Source organism: Pipra filicauda, unplaced genomic scaffold, assembly GCF_003945595.2.
Source record: "Pipra filicauda isolate LSUMZ 115617 unplaced genomic scaffold, ASM394559v2 scaffold36_size6622888_pilon, whole genome shotgun sequence".
Lineage (NCBI taxonomy): Eukaryota > Metazoa > Chordata > Aves > Passeriformes > Pipridae > Pipra > Pipra filicauda.
The window spans coordinates 3,417,640-3,434,230 of record NW_024104498.1 but is presented as its reverse complement, the minus strand read 5'-3'; the positions used below and the strand labels follow the sequence as shown (position 1 = coordinate 3,434,230).

Sequence of the window (16,591 nt, the reverse complement as noted above, 5' to 3'; positions counted from 1 at the left end):
ATGTTTTTTGGTGCATACAAAACTCTGAAGACCAACTGAAACCTTCACTGCTTCAAAAGTAACATGGAAAATTTTGTCCTCTTACCCTGGACTGCTGTTCACACTAATATTTCAAGGAGCTTCATCTGATATTTAAGACACAATCCATAAAAGTGTCTAGAAGGAACAACAGTACAGCCTGAGTCAATTGCGACAACTGATAAAGATCAATAATCTAAATCCTGAAAGTAGCATCATCGCTTTGTATGTGCACTTCAACTTGCAAGAATAAATGAACAACACATTTTACACAAAAGATTAACAGAAAGGAGACACACACCAAACAAAAGGTCTGTGATGTCACCTCACAGTGCTCCTGTCAGAACATCCTGGGTACCCAAAATCAGCCGATGCACTCTAACTAGGCTGCAACTTAACGTCATCTTTCCAGGTAAAAATGTTCCATTTACAGAAACCCACAGTATTTGCACATAGATTTGCAACCCTGCGTCACAAGGCAAAGTTACCACAGAACTCCCCAGTGACTGGCAGGGCGTGAAATAACAAATGGCACACAAAGCTAAAGGCAGAAAAACCTGGGAGAAAGTCAGAACCCTCACCAGCACCTTGGTGCATGACACAAACACAAAGCTGTTTCTCCACGTGTAGCAAAGATCTCGCACAAATTGTGGCATGAAGGGGTTTTTTGCAGGCCTTGGGAAGTCGAAAGTGATTTCCTGGTGATATGAAGGAAGCAAAGGATGGCAGGTGGCATAATTTCATAATGGATCACGTGGTAGCAGATAAGTGTAAGGTGATAGATCAATTGAAGGCCACAGTGACAGTCCTGAGCGGTTCTGGAAAGACCCTGGCACCTGGAGAGGGGCATTCCCAGAAACCCACTGTAAGGTGAAAAGGCTACACAAAAAGGGACAGAGACTCCTGATGGCTTCCCAAAAGACCCCAGCAATCGTTTTTATATTTTACTTTGCTTTCACCTTTACTAATTGTACTTTGCTTCCTTATAGACTAATTGTTCTTTGCTTCCTTATATCTTGCCTTACTAATTGTACTTTGCTTTTTATACTTTGCTTTCCCCTTTCCCCTTACTTTGATATTTTACATTGCTTTATTTATTTGACCTTTACCTTACAGATACTAATTTTACCTTGCCTTACAAATTTTACATTGCCCTATACCTTATACACTACCATGCATATAATTTACCTTTTTTTTATATATTATACTTTAATGCCTTAGATCACGTACTCCAAGTCATTGTATTTTGGTTTGCCTTAAAGTGTGTATTTCTTGGTCTTGGTGAGTTAAAGTGTGTGCTAGTGAGAAGTGGCTATATTCTTTCCTTTTCACCTTGTGTTAGCAAGTGTGTTTAGATTTTGTCCTAGTCTTTCCAAACTGGTCTGTCATTGGCTGGGGTTGCTTGAGTTTTGTATTGAGGTGTTATAGTGAGCTCTTGCTTCTTAGGGAGTTGTTTTTGGAGAGTGTGCTTCTGGTTTGAGGTTTTATTCATTAAGTGGAATTTTGCAGTTAAATGTTATCACTGACGATGCAAACCCTGTAAGTTGTCACAGATTTGTATTAATAAAAGTTATTTTGTGAGCTGGTTTTTTGGGTTTTTTTTGGTGCTGGCAGGCTTGTCTACAGTGGAACAACTCGTAGGAGAAACTTGCTGAGAAGGTTCTCCACTGCTGTTAAGTGCAGTCCCCATAAATAGGGTATCAAAAGTCCTGTCATTTCAGTGTGAGAATCTGTCAAGCGACGGGTCTCCCCCTAAGGAGACACTGACTGACTGTTTTCAGACTTTAAAGGCTTTGAACTCCTGGGAGGGGGACACTAATAGACAAAAAATACAATAATACAGGTGGGACAGAAAAATCCTCCTTTTCACGTGACAATAAGGCAAAACTGTTAACTACGACTGTACTTATTTTCATGCAGGAAGGATTTTCTACACCTCATCATCAATAGTGCTACTTTTCAGAAGGTCACAATCAAGATTCTTAGCTCCCTCTCTGAAGCACAAACCTGAAGAAACAATCCCTGTGCAGAAAGACACTGATTAAAATAAATTCAATCTTACAATACCTGTTCTAGTACAAAGCACCTTAGCAGTTCTCCTTGCAAAAATCACTGCATCAGCACAAGTGTCATATTCGAGTCCTCATCTGTCATCATGCAAAACTTCTTAAGAGCACATAACCACAGATTTGGAGCATACAGAGGTAGAAAAACACTTAAGTTTAACAAGCATTGCAGCAGAAACCTCCAGCAGCACACACGGAAACGCGACACAGCGAAGGCAGAATTTGACCAGGGGCTTGTTGTCGGCTCTGGATCAGTGTTTCTCAGCTGCTGATCCAGGGAGCAACAGTCGGCTGTGAGACATCTGAAACAGCCCGTGGAACAGCTGCAGAGAAGCCTGGCTTGTGTTTTGGGCAGGAGGGGGGGAGGCGGGAAATGTTTTCTTGGGTTTTGTATTTTCAATAAATAATTCTCGCATGCGAGCAGGAAAGCAATCAACACAGGCAAAAATAAGAGGAGTAACTGAGCAATCAAACCTCGGCCTAATTTCTGTGTCGTTGCAACTGTAACCTCCTGTGGCACAGCACAATCCTCAAATTGTATTCAATGAGGTCAGATGTCTCTCTGGACTTAAAAAGGTTGAGAGACATCCTTTTAGATGACAGATAGTTGGCAGATAATAACAGGGAAGATAAATGGAAGATGAGGATTTCTGAAGGACAAAATAAGATGATGAGATAACCAGCATACACGATTATAGAAAGAAATCAAAATTCACCAGAGAAAAAAACAACTTTTCATAGATATTTTAAAACGTAGAGAAGATTCAGGGAACAAAAGCCTCAAAATGCAAATTCTTTATTTTGACAATTAGGAATCATAAACTAACACAAAATATTCCAAGAACTGAGGTCTTGAATACTAGATTTGTAAAGCATCAACCTGCTCTTGTACCCAGTAATAAAAGTAAAGCCATAAAGAGCATTAGGTAGTCACAAATTCGACCCCTTAAGCATACTAAAAGCTCCAGCATTTGAGTGGGCTTAACCACATCCCTCTAATACCACTAAATCAGAACCACCTCTCTGCTATTGCAACTATTTGAGAGACATTTTAGGGAGCCCAGCAAGTTACACGGTGCTTTATACTTACTTGAATCCTCCCATCTGAGAAGGTGCAACTTCCAAGCGGAATAGTACAGAAATCCCAGTACCAGAAAGAGGCAGAGGGCTAGCAGCAGGTTACGCATAAACACCAACAGTCCCATCTTCACATTAAATCTGCTCTTCTACATGACCTGAGAGAGAAAAGCACGTTGAGGTTGGGGTCGGAGCCGCCTTCTCCCTAGGGACATCCCTTAAGAGGCACTCCCACACCCACAGTAATCGTGTAACAAGGTAAACACATGGTCAAACACACCCGCTACCCACACCGCGTCAGGGAAGTACTAACTACCACCCAAGGCAGCTGCCTTTTTTGGCTGTCCCAAGGGTACACGCGGCTCCGGCGGGGCGGGGGGGTCACCGCAGCGCTGTGACAGGGCACCAGCCCCGCTCCCGACCGCTCCACACAACCGAGCCCGGCACGGACCCGGCCGCCGAGGCCTGGCGAGCACCGCGTCCTCCGACACGCCGCAGAGCGGACCCGCATTGCCCGCGGTGTCCCAGGGCCGGCGGGGCCCGCGGGCGCGGCCGGGCAGCGCCGCTCGGGGCTGGAGCGCGGCGGAGCCCCGGGCACGCCGCGGGGACGCGCTGCCCTGGAGGCGGTGCCGGCGCCTGGGGACGGCCGGGCCCGGGCGGCACGGCAGCTCCGCGCCGGCTGACAGCTCCCCGCGGCCGGTTCAGCCCGGGTTTGAACGGGCAGCGCCGCCGTGCTGCCCGCGCCTCGCCGGGCTCCAACCCGGCTACCCCGCGCCACGCCGGGCCCCGCTTGCCGAGACAGCCCCTGCGCCCGGCCCTGCCCGCCCCCCGGCCCCTCCTCACCCGGCCGCCGCCGGCCCCGGGCGCTCGGAGCCCGCCTGCGCCCCCCGGGCGCGGGGCTGCGGGCGCCGCCATGCCGGGCGCGCCCCGCGGGACCCGCCGCCGCCGCCGCCGGGGGGCGCCGCGCCCGCCAATGGCGCGCGGGGGGAGGGGGCGGAGCCCGCCCGCGTAGCGGCCGCCGCCAGCCAATGGGACGGCGCGGGGGGGCCGCGCCCCAGCCAATCGCGGGGCGCGCCCGCAGCCAACGGCGCGCGGGCGGGGGGTCCCCGCCGGAGGGGCGCTGCGGCAGCGCGGCTGTGCGCGTGCGCGGGGAGACCCCCGCGCGCCCCCCCCCCCCCCGCCCCGCCCGCACCCCCGGAACCGGCGGCCGGTTCCGCTCCCGCCGCGTGCCCGCCCCGCCCCGCCAGAGCCCTGCGCCGCGGCACCTCCGGACCGCTGCGGTGCCCCCAGTCCTGGCACTGCGTGGCCCCTCCAGGCACTTCAGCCCCTGCCAGGCTTGACGCGTTGTCACCGCACAGCACTGCACCTTCCCCAGCCGAGGCACCTCCGGACCCCGCCGCCACCGCTCTGTACGTCCCCGCTGCCCAGCGCTGTGCCCCGGCAGTGACACGGCATCCCCTGCCCTGCGCTCACTGCATCGAGTGCGCTGCCTCTCCCTTCCGCTGCTGCGCTGCCCACCCTTCGAGCGCTGCTCCGAACGGCCTCACCCCTGCCCTGCTCTGCCCAGCGAGGCGGCAGCCACTGCACAGGGAGCCCAGCCCTGCCTTCTGCCGTCACTGCCCCACAGCCCCTGTCCGTGCCGCACACACCAGCCACTGCCTTCACACCGTCCTCCAGCTCCTGCAGATCCCGACTGCACTGCAGACCCGGCAGGGTCCTGCCCAGCCACTGCACGGCACTGTGCCGCCTCCCCGGGCTTCCCAGTGTGGCACAGCCTCCACCGCTGGACCACGCCAGGCTGCACGGACCATGCTGGGCGGCACAGACCCCATCAGCTGCCCTCCTACGGCACAGCACAGCTCACACCACGCAGCCAGTGCAGGTCCCAGGCACTCCCCGGGGTTTTTAGGGTCTCCACGTTCTCACTGCACAGCTGCCCTGTGAGCACTGCAGCACTGGGGCCAACCTGCACCTCGCTTTTCCCACAGCATTGTCCTCTTTGTTGCTGGCCTTGCCCTTACCCCCAATGCTCATTAGGCAAAGGACAAGTGACAAACTCGAGTATAAGGCAGCACGGGGACAGAATGATAAAGGGAAATTATTAGTCGTGTGGAGAAAAGTCATCTGAAAGGAAAAAAAACATTAGGAATAAACCTGCATCTTCAGAACAGCACAGCAGCCCAGTGACCCTCCATGTGTCATGGGTAAAAGAAGGAAAACAAAACCCACGTGAGTTTAAGAGAATCTAAGTAGGATCATGTCTGGCATGGTGGCAGCTCCCAGTGCAGGTGAGCCCAGGTGCCAATGTCAAACAGCAGACACTGCCTTGAGCAGCACAGGGCTGCCTGAGCACTGCCTGAGCCCACTCCCTGACAGTCCACAAAAGGCAGAGTTCATGTAGGTCACAGGGAGAGCTGGTAGGGACTCACACAGCTCCACTTTCACAGCCAGAAACCTCACTTTGTGTTCCACACAAATGAAGTCAGTGCAAGCTGGCTGCAAGTGTGGCACCCACACAGCCAGGCTTGCAGAACTGCCACACTCCTCTGCAGAGACATAAGGGAGGCACGTGTCTCACTGACGTACCATTAGGTTTTTTTGAATACCAACAACTTCTAGATGCAGCACAGGAGAGACCATCAGACTCATGGAAACACCCAGGTACCACTGGCACCAATTTCCCCCATAGAAGGTGCGTAGAGAGGGGACACGAGCGCATCCACACAGCCCTGTCCATCTGCAGGTCTGCCCTCCCTCTGCTGCCCACACAACCCCCAGCTCCCAGGGCTGACCCACTCAGGATGCTTCTTGCTCTCACCCATCTGAGGCAGCTCCCTTCCCTCCAGCTTCATGGCAAGCTGGCAGCCAGAGCTGGGCTGGGCTGCCTCCTCCAAAGGCCCCAGCTCTGCTGCCGGGCTCATTTCTTCCAGTAGCACCACTGACTCCTGTGCCTCATCGTGTCTGACTGGAGCCCAGTTTTACTCTGCAAACGCTTTAGGCCCGCTTCTGTCTTCCCCTTTTCATCCCTCTATCCATGTAAGCTGGGTCTCTTTTCCCTGCCTCAACTGCCCTGGTCCCAGTGACACGGAGCTGCCTGCACTGCCTGCGCCCACTATGCCACATCTGCTCTGTCTGACCCCAAACCTCACCTAAACTGTCCCAACTGTACCACTCGGCCTTTGAACCCCACGGTGTGCAGGCACAGCAGGTGATCTGATTTCAACGATGAGATAAGCAGGGACCTACAGCACGAAGCCAAACAGTGACAAGGCTGGGGCTTGCTCCTGAACCCGTGTTTGTCACTCGGGAAACCCTACCCCCGTTATCAGGTGTCGGTGTGCTGGAAAGGATGAAGTCACACTTCTTGCCAGCCTGGAAAAAACTCAGGAGAGAAGCACTGTGTATCTTTGAAAATCAGGTACCAGCGCCTGGCAGCCGTCTAACAGCCATGAGATGAATTAACACAGTGATTAGTGGAGTGATTTGGTTCAAGTAGCAAGACTTCAGTCTGAGCGTGTTCCTACTTAGCTTATACGTTTCATTCGTAGGCAGATGTCAAGCTGGATGTTGCTAGGAGATAGACAGCAGGGGAATAATTAAGTCTGATTAAATCCTATCATATTGCTGTGCCGCTTTCCAGAATGCTCTGGAGCTTTTCAAAGCCAAACTGACCAAATGATAGGGCAAGAGCTGCAGCCCATCCTGCTCAACAAAACCCACTTGTGGCAAACCTGCTGAGCCTGTGGCTGCCCACATATCTGCAGAGCATTTCCTGCAGCAACACTGGCCACAATCTGGGGAAAAAAAGCTCTGGCAGAGGGCACAGCTGGTGGCTGCATTAGCAGGTAACGCAGGACAGCTGGACTGGTCACTGCTCAGAGCAGGCAGTGAGGGTTCCTACCCCCATGTCCCTGCATCGATGCTGCATGCTGCTTGGGATGATCATGATGGACTAGGCATGACTTGGGCACAGCGGGTGACCATCAGCAAAGCTTCCTTCTGCCCTTCTTTTGAAAGGAGCCCACCTGGGGCATGCCAAAATTGCTCTGCAAATGCCCCTCGTGTGTGGTGCTAAGCACCATGGGGCGTTCCCACTGAACTGATGCCTGCCTGCTTTTTTCTTTCCCGGTGGCTGAGCCATATACTATATGAAGGGCATGTAAATAACAGCTACATGTTCTTTTCCCAACAGTAAATAAAGTTATGCTGTAACTATCTGCTTCAGATGCCAAACACACACATCAGCCTCTGGGCTTCCTCCATAGTGAGACTCCTAATCTCCTTTTGCTTCTCTACCCTATAAAAATTATCATTCTAATACTCACACTGTAATCCTTCTCCCCAAATTACATGTCATCAAATCAAACCTGATACTAATTAATGCAATATTTTATGATTAATTAAATATCACTAAATACCACAGCAAAGATCTCTTTCAAGTAATGGCTAGATAGAGATTACCTCTGCTGATGCACAGGCTTGGGGAATGCAATCTGGGCTGTAAGACACTTGTATTCTGTCTTATCTCTCTGACTGAACTTGTTTCATTCACACACTCATTATGCTTTATTCTTAAGCGCAGACTCTGTGATCAGCCTGTGGAGAATACTTTGCATTTCTGGTTGTGCTAAGAACAGAAATGTTAAACAGCAGCAGGCCCACACGAAATAAGCTAAACCAATCTGAATTTGGCTGAAAAATTCTGCTACCCTCCAGATGTTTTCAACAGCAAAGAGCCACACTTACCGCTACGGGCGCAGGTAAACACCTGGAGCCTGTCCAGTCAGCTCCCTGAGCACTCTGCCCAACTGGACCCGGTTTCCCAGGGTCTTCCTCAGCTGAAGTGACCCAATGGTCCTGCCTGGCAGTGGCTGGTGAGCAGCTGGCCAGCACAGTGCTCAGCGGTTCATCTCCTTGCAGTAATTCCAGTACTCTGTGTTTGGTTCACGCATAGTTTCCAAGAGAGGAGGTAGGCTTGATTTGGAGACAAGCGGTGGAGACTCCCACCTTTCTGGGTCTGTTTCAGGAGTCCCTCACCCTCACGTTCAGAAGAGCATCCCACCTCCCTGCGTCTGGCTTCAGCTTGCAGACATACCATTTTGTTCTGCCTTCTGCTTGATTAAAGAGCCTTTCAGAGCCTGGCATTTTCTCTTTGTGACACTACACATATGCTGCTAGCAAACCCCCTCTCATCCGTCTTTCTGATAAGCTAAATATACTGAGTTGCTTAATTCTCTTTCTGCCAGGCTTTTCCTCCCACCCTCAAGCCATTTTTTGCATTTCTGCTCTACACAGCCTCTCTGATTTTCCTGAATCCTTTTCAAGATGTAGAATCCCACAATGAGCGTCCCTAATGCTTTGACACAGGGATTAAATCTGCTTTTTCCTATTTTCTGTCTTAAAGGCCTGCATTAGTCCTTTCTGCCATAGCATCAGGGTAAGCATTCAGGCAGGATCATCCTGAGTCTTTTCCAGACCTGCTGCTGACAGGTTAGAGCCACCTGGGCTGGTCAGCTGGATCTCAGCTGCACATCCAGAACCCTGACGGAGGGAGTTTGGTGATCAGGGACACCCTCACTCCCACACACCTTCCTTGCCTGCTCCCTGTCCTAAAATCACGGATGTCATGGCTGCCTCTCCAGCAGCATCACAGATCAGTCACTGAAAAGATGAGCTTGTATTCACAGAGAGCATGACACAGGGCACCGTGCCCACAGGTCCTCTGGGGGCCTGAGGACTGCAGGCAGAGTCCAGTGGGATTTTCCTCTGGCCAGCAGTTGTTTTACCCAGCCAGGCATCACGGAGCAGAGGGGTGCCACATTTCAGGGGGCTTAGGGAGCTGAGCCTGGCAGGAGGGAGCAAGCCACAGTGAGCTGTCCAGTAGCAGACATCCCAGCTCACAGTAGGTCACTGTGCTGTGAAAGAGAGGAAAGCACAGAACCAAGTGGTGCCTGTTGGCATCCAGGCTGGTTTGAGCGTCCTGTCTGGGAAATATTTTGCAATGCCTCTTAATATTTTACCCAACCTGTTCAGAGTGACAGCAGTCACTGTGGAATCTGGTGCACTGCACACCATGAAAACAGCCTCTTAAATAATAGGCTATGTGAAGGTTCCATCTTTAATTCTACCCCTTAACAAACCAGCTAAAATAGTCTCTCCCCAGCAGCACCCCCAGTGAAGCCTACCTGAGAGCCAGGAGTAAAATGTGGAATCTTGCCCAGCCCATGTGCCATCACTGGATATCACAGCGCACTTCTTCGTGCTGGTGCTGCAGGAACCTGGAAGGAGCCCAGCTCCAGCTGTGGCCACGCTGCTTCTCTGGCACCAGGAGTGCTTTCCTTGAGTCTCTGGGATGATCTCTGAATAAACCTGAATTTCAGAGACAGTTGGAGCTGTGATGGCCATGACTCTCAATGGGCTCATCTTGAGCCCTCCAGCCAAGCATTGCCCCGTCCCCTTTTATGCCATAAGAACAGCTGAAAGAGTCAGGTGAGGTAGCAGGTACTGTCCAGCTGCTGCCTCCTCTCAAACGGGAATGGCAGGAGTGACTCCATCTCCCGTGCTTCCAGAGAGAGGAGGGAATTTGGCAGAGCAGTGGCACAAGGAGAAAGGTCCCCAAACCAGTCATGCTCGTGCCACAGGGCCCAAGTTAATTTGCAAACATTTTGATGACATAATCACAGACTCTCCTAAACATACCTGTTAATTTTAAATGAATGGTCAGCTGGTAGGAGGCCAGTGTGATTCAAAGAGCCAAAGTAATGGGCAGAGAAATGGCAGAGAACCCCCGACTGCTGCTGGGGAGGTGAAAGCACAGCTAAGGGCATCCTGAGGCTGTTACACAGCACAGACCTTGCAGGGAAACTCTTTCGTTGGCAAAAGGAAAGGTCTGGCTTGTGAGAGTGAGAGCACACTTTGCCTTCTCCACTGCCATCAACAATTCCATAGAATTTTAATTAAAAGTCTGTGTTATAAAGAATTAATAATACTCAAGATTTAACAACTATGTGTATCAACAGCTACATTCTGAGGTCTGTCGGTGAGCCAAGTCTTAATGGGGAGACATCAACAATGGGGAGTGTACCTAGACCCACAGTGACAGTATCCTGATCCAGTGCCATTTAATAGTTCTTAAAACCAATTGCCTGAATGAAAAGGTCAAGGCTTACATTTGGGGGTTATAAAATACTAAACAGGCTGCCTGCTGCTACAGCATGAGCTGAAAGGCCTGGGAAAATGATCACAATGCACAGCACAGTGATGGGCTGCAAAGGAATTTTCTTGGGAATGGAGAGAACAGGCTGTACCACAGGGTGGAGGATCTCCCAGAAAGCAGGGCTGGGAGGTGGAATTAAGGAAAAAAAGCTGAAAAAGAGGGCTGTCTCCAAACATGACTGTTGTTGTGAGCCCACAGCACAGCACCTTGGTTCTGAGAACCATGAGTCAGAGAGTCATGGAGGGGATTACCAAGCAGAGCTAGAGCTCTGGCAAAGCCAACTGGATGGCTGGTCCAGCTCTGCAAACTTCAGAACAGGCTCAGAAATCCTGAGGAGAAGCACCACCATAAAAAAGAAGCTAAGGCTTTGGAAATGTGGCAAATAAAGCTGTGTGGGATGTGAGGAGTTCAGGCTACTCCACTGCCCTCGGAGAGGGTCTCCTTGCCAGGGGGAACAGAGCAGTGCTGTGGGCAAAGAGAAGTGCAGGAGCCAAAGGTGAAAAGTTGAAGATGGGAAAAACTCAAACCTGAAAGTAAGTACAGCATGGTCACTGAAGGCTGCAGGGACAGCCATCCCCACCGTGCAGTAGCCTACAAATAAGATTAGATGGTCTCAACTTCAGTTTTTTGACATCTGTGGCTTGAGGATGAAGAAGGGCTGCTGCATGGACGTGCTTGCTGTTTTGCCCTGACCTGTGTGCATCCTCAGGTTCACCCCTCCTGATCTCCTGTCCAAACAGCTCCAGCAGGAAAGAGGAGACAGGGATTGATTCCTGTGTGATGGAAAAAGCAGTAGAAAGGGTGTGGATGGGTCAGCCTGAGGACAGTCTTCTTCACCTGCTCTTCCAGCTCATGCACATGTCTTTCTAAAAACAGGTATGACAGCCCATGCTGGCTCTGTGGCATCACACTGCCTGTAGCAGTGCTCATCACCAGCCCTTTACCCAGAGAATGCCTCATTTCTAGCCTGGAGCTTCAGTACTTAATTACTAGCACTGGAGCAAGCACCTTCAGCTGGCCTGCTGTGGTGATGGGGCCATGTGGCCATGGGCTCCTCTTTACAGCCTCTTCAACCTGAACCCTGTCTTATCTCCACTGCTCCCTGGTGAACTGAAGCCTCCGAACCCAAGTAACACACCTGCGACCTTCATGCAACACAGCAAACAGCTCTGTTGCTCATACTTGTCTCTCCCACACGTGCCCAAGTGAGCTGATGCCAAAACTCACAGCATAAGCAGAGCAGCAGAAGTGGTGGAGTCAGTGTCCACTTCAGATTTACAAACCTTCCCCATTCGCATTGCTCCCCACGTGTCCCGAGGAATGGTTGGCCACGCTGCCTCTGGTAAGCAACTCCCAGGGCATGCCTGGTCTGCAGAGCCACAGGCTGCACCCCTCCATGGGTGGCTGCCCCTCTCAAAACCCTGTGATGCACCAAGGGTCATCAGCACCTCCCAGGATGGAGGGCCATGTGCCCAGAGTGAAGACACCCTTGGCAGCATCCCACTGCCTGCCCACCCAAGACCAGGGCAAGCATGATGCTCAGGAAAGGGACCAAGGAGATGGGAGGCAGCAAGGGCAGGGGTCAAGGAGAAGCAGGAGGAAAGAGAAAGCAGCAATTGGCTCTAATCCTCCCAGTCACTGGGAGGTGGTGGAGGAGGTGCTGGTGTTGCTGCTTCACCTGTGGGCCCAGGAGCAGCTGCTGGGCACAGGGTGCTGGGCTGGAGGGGCCCAGCTGAGGCAGCCCGGCCGTGTCCCAGTGCCTGCCCTGCTCCTGGGTGCTGAGGCTTATCTGCTTCTCTTGAGAAAGGGGAGAAAGGAAAGAAGCCACCCAGCATGTCCTGGGCCGTAGGGCAGAGAAGGGCCTGCGTGGGAGGGTGCAGGGGCTGGATTTGCACTGCCTTGACCCCTGTGCTGCAGGATGTGGCCAAGGATTTGTGCTCTGCCGTGGGGCACGGACATGCTGTGTTTTGGAGATTCAGCATTTGTGGCAACCTGTGCATTCTTGCAGCTGCTTTACATGATGGGGAGTTAGAGCAGCCAGGGGGAAGTGCCTCTGGATGCTGTGCTGTGTTTGCTGGCAGGACATGGGCTAACAGCAGCCATGAGGACTCAGCTGCCAGCCACAGACAGGGGACACAGACACAGGGGTGCTGCTGAAGCACCTCGACCCCCCCGGGTACATCACCCACAGTCACACAATCCCATGGTGCTAGGTACAAGTGAGAACAGGACTTAGGGAACACTAGGGAACTACTTGTGTAGTAAGTGGGGTCCTAAACAGTGCATGTGCAAAGCTGCCAGCCCCAGAGGACTCTGCCCCTGCCCCAGAGCCACAGGGGAACAGCCAAGCCAGCAGGTCCCTCACACACACCTCAGAGGCAGCTGCAGCCCACCCAGCCCAGCTGCAAGAAGGCAGGGACAGACCTCAGTCTCTCCAACAAACGTTCCCCACCCTACCCCCTGGGAACCAACTCCCTGTGCCACAGCCAAGGGAATATGAACTTTGTGCAGCCATCACTTGAACCACTGCTATGCTGGGGGATGCTGGCAGGTCCACAGGGCCAGGCAGAAGCAGCTTCTGGAACTTTCCAGGGCTCAGCAGCCAGTCGAGGGAGGCTTACACCTGCAGCAGGGCTGGTCCTTCCAACGCAGGGATGGGGGAAGCTAACCACAGTGAGGTGTTGGTACCAGTGACATCCTCCCTGACAGACTGGTTCCTGGTGGATGGCGTAGATTAACACTGCTGATTTGCACAATTGCCCAGACAAGTCCTGTGTTCAGAGTCCAGCACCTACAACCCATCTGGGTTGGCATGTGAGCCCTGGTGTGAAGCTGGCCCTGGTGTGAACCCAGCCATAGACCCTGGCACTGCTGGAAGTGTTGGGCAGTCACCCCCTCTGCCAGCACCCCGGACACACCCATGGCTTGGCACTGTCACCTCCCAGCAGCACTGTGTCATTGTGCATGCCCAGAGCATTGAGCTCCTGTTTCATGCCAGGTATCCCCAGCAGTGGTGGAGGACCAGCTGCAGACAAGCCTGGCCACAAAGGGATGGCCTCCTGACCCAAATCTCCTGTCCTCCAGCATCTCACCCAAGTGACCTCCAACTCACCACTCCTTCCACTCTGTCAGCTGCAGCCTCACCTGGGGCTCTGCCAAAAAGAGAAAGCTCTGATCCCTTCTTCCATACCACTTTCCAAGCCTCAGGCCCTGCAGAAAAGCCAGACTCCTTAGCTGAAGGGGCTCCCCATTTCTCTGACAGCAAGTGACCATGTGTAATCACGTTGCTGCCCATGCTTCACTCCCACAGCATCATCTGCTCAGATTCCTCCCTCCTTTTCCTTCACAAGCCAGGAAACACCCTCAAGGTCACGAGCCAGTGAGATCTGGGGAACTCATTAACCTGCTCTATCAAGAGCAGTGAAACTGCACGAGTTCAGAGAGAGAAGGATGGTGGTATCCTGCACCAGTAGCTGTTCCCAGCAAGCCCAGAGCCACAGCACCAGCCACTGCTGCCTTTCCTGAGGGAACGGCCCATGCTCCTCCCATTGCACCAGGTGGCTGCAGCTGGGAGAGGCATCGCGTGGTCCAGATATGGAGTGAGCCTGTCATCTCTCCCTCATCAGCACAGCCAGGCCTAAAAATATCCCAGAGTGGGCTGATGGTAGTTGTGCTACAGTCTCTCCATTATGCAGATGAAAATGGCTGGTCCCTGCCAGAGTGCCTGGGGCAGCACCAGCTCCTCCGCCCTGCACTGGCACAGGATGTTGGGATAATTATTGGGTAATCTCCAACATGGAGGAGTGCCAGGGACAGACCATGGCACAGAGCATCCCAGCCAGGCACAGCATCACTGCTCGGGCTGTCCCAGCCAGGGCAGACAGACAGCTCCACAGGCATCATCCCTCCTGGGTGCATGGGATGGAGCAGGGTGGAGAAGAGGGAGTTTCACAACCCACTGCCATGAACCCCTAGCAATGATAAAAGGGGGTGCTGCCCAGACAGCCCACAACAAGTCAAAAGTGCACCCAGGCAGCCAAGCTTAACAGCACTTTGGGTGCAAGCACAGCAGCACAGGGAGCTGGAGGGCAAGTCAGCAGAGCAGCCACAGCAGGAGCGGGATCAGCCCTGAGCCCACAGGAAAAGCCAGAGGAGCAGAAGAGCAAGGTGCTGAGTTTGCAGCCAGGCCAGGAAGAGGGCTGGCCTTGTGCCCTGCAACATGCTGGCAAAGGGCAAAGCTGTCAGCTCCTCCCTTCCCATCCCTGCATGTCCCAAATCCACAGGCCTGAGAGTGAGCACGGCTGCTGACACTGAGCCTCAGGCGATCATCCACCCAATAAACCTGAGTGGGAAAAGAGCAGAGACGCTACTGGAGGAACCAGGAGGGATGTGCCAGCTCATGTAGGAATGGCTTACAGCATGAATCTAGCCCCAAACAGAGGCTCTGGCTCTGACACAGACTCATGGCTGGCAGACAGAACCAGATTTCATTCTAGCCTGACTGGTGTCCCCAGGATTGTCACAAGCATCCTTGACCCCAAACCTGAAGTGCCATCTACTCACCCACTCACCTCACCGTGTGCTATGCTTTCCTCTGCACAGCCAAACCTCTCCTGGAATGGTGACACAGGGCCAAGGACACACTGACAGGGCAGCACTTCTCAGAGGGACACACTCCAGACACGGACCTGTCACACCTCATCCCACCCCAGACGCTTGGCAGTTCCCAGAGCCTGTGGGGAGCTGTCTCCAGGGAGCAGAGCCCTGAGCAATCTCACCTGCTTGTAGGGCTGGAGGACAGGCTGTGCTGGGAGAGGGTGAGACCAAAACACCATATGGCCCAGCCATAGCCAGGCATCTGTTCACTGGGAAGGGGAAAGACTCCCTCAGCAGGTACCAGGCACTCCTCCAAAAAAGCTCCACAAGGGCTCTTCTGTCCAGTGGCTTCTGGAGGAAGGATTCTCTAGGCAGGCTCTAGCCTGCCTGCATAAGGGGTGGGGATCTGCTGTGAGAGGTGATGACTGTCCAGCCCCCAGGGATTTCTGCCATGGTCCCAGCCCTGCACCTCTCGCTGGGAACAATCCGTTCAGCCTCCACAGAGCCAGCACATGGCTGGAGGCTGCTTGTTTGTAGTCTGCACAGATGGGCAGAGGACTGATCCAGGTCCCCCAGGGCTGCCCCCACAAGTTGACAGAAGCCAGAGGACACAGGCAGGCAGGAAGGACCCTGGGCAGCTGTCTCAGCCAGCATGGTCCAGGGCAGCAGTGGGGAAAGAGCCAGTGTGATGCCTCACACAAGCAACAGCCCAGTCCAGAACAGGCAGGGCAGTGGGGCAGGAAAGACCTCACTACACTGCGACCCCTTCAAAGGGCTCCTCTGGAGAAGGTGAGGAGCAAGAAGCCCTTCCTCAAGCTGGCCCATCAGGTGCTGACGTGCCTGGCTCCCAGCCCAGCGGCTCGGAGTCACGCAGCTCCCATGAACGCTGTCTTTCTTCTCCCTGCTGCAAAGCCCTTGGCAGCTCCTCAACCGCTTTGGCTGGGAAGGAGAAGAGCCAAGGTCTCTTTTTCTGTCCCTTTCCCCTTGCCAGGCTCTGCACAGGGCTGAGGGGCCAAGTTGGGGGTCTCCCTGCTGGTGACAGCACCGCAGCCCCCTGCTCCCACAGGGATCCATGAGGAGCCTTCATCTCCAGCCAGCGAGGAAGAGCAGGATTGGCCCCAGCCCCACTGCCTGGATGGCTGAGGTTCCAAGCAGGATGCCTGTGCTCCCTATGCAAGGGAGAGTGGCAGAATAAAAGCATTAACACTCCTGCCAGTCCCTGTGGACACCAGCTGTTAAATGGTGTTTGGAAACATCAATCCAGCTGGAACTGGGAACGTCAGAGAGGACTCATGACAGACCCATCTCTGGCTGCCAACACAACTGCTCCCTTCATCCTGCCCTGGCTCTGCTGGGCCTGAGCAAGCAAAGCTGCATTCCTGCTGCAGAGCCAAGTGGCCTGGGCAGCCATCCACCACAGGCAACTGCAGATCCAACCACACGGGCTGCTCAGCCCTTTGCTGGAGCTGCTCCTCATTGCCAGTTTCCTTGCTCTCCTGTATCACACCATGGAACTGGATGCAAGTTAATAGCTTCTCTGCACCAGCAGCCAGTCAGCACCCACCACCCATACTAAAGACACCCATGTGCTGCATCCAGGGTACTGTCACTTCTTTTT

At 53.4% G+C, this 16,591-nt stretch overlaps 1 protein-coding gene across 7 annotated transcripts in view; it reads right to left on the bottom strand.

Moving 5' to 3' along the window:
* The window catches only part of ST3GAL3 (ST3 beta-galactoside alpha-2,3-sialyltransferase 3), a 177,597-nt gene extending 169,586 nt beyond the window's left edge, over positions 1-8,011 (bottom strand). For 4 of the 7 annotated variants that reach the window (XM_027747196.2, XM_039384715.1, XM_027747199.2 and 1 more), the window contains exons 1-2: positions 4,005-4,051; positions 3,175-3,319 (exon numbers count right to left, since the gene is read on the bottom strand). In XM_027747196.2, coding sequence (XP_027602997.1) covers positions 3,175-3,289 — 115 coding nt within the window. In that variant the 5' untranslated portion in view covers positions 3,290-3,319; positions 4,005-4,051. Of the gene's footprint in view, positions 1-3,174; positions 3,320-3,612; positions 3,711-4,004; positions 4,052-4,426; positions 4,492-7,907 lie in introns of those variants that run through there. The other 3 variants (XM_039384713.1, XM_039384714.1, XM_039384712.1) reach the window with 3 other exon arrangements.
* Positions 8,012-16,591: the final 8,580 nt, after the last annotated feature.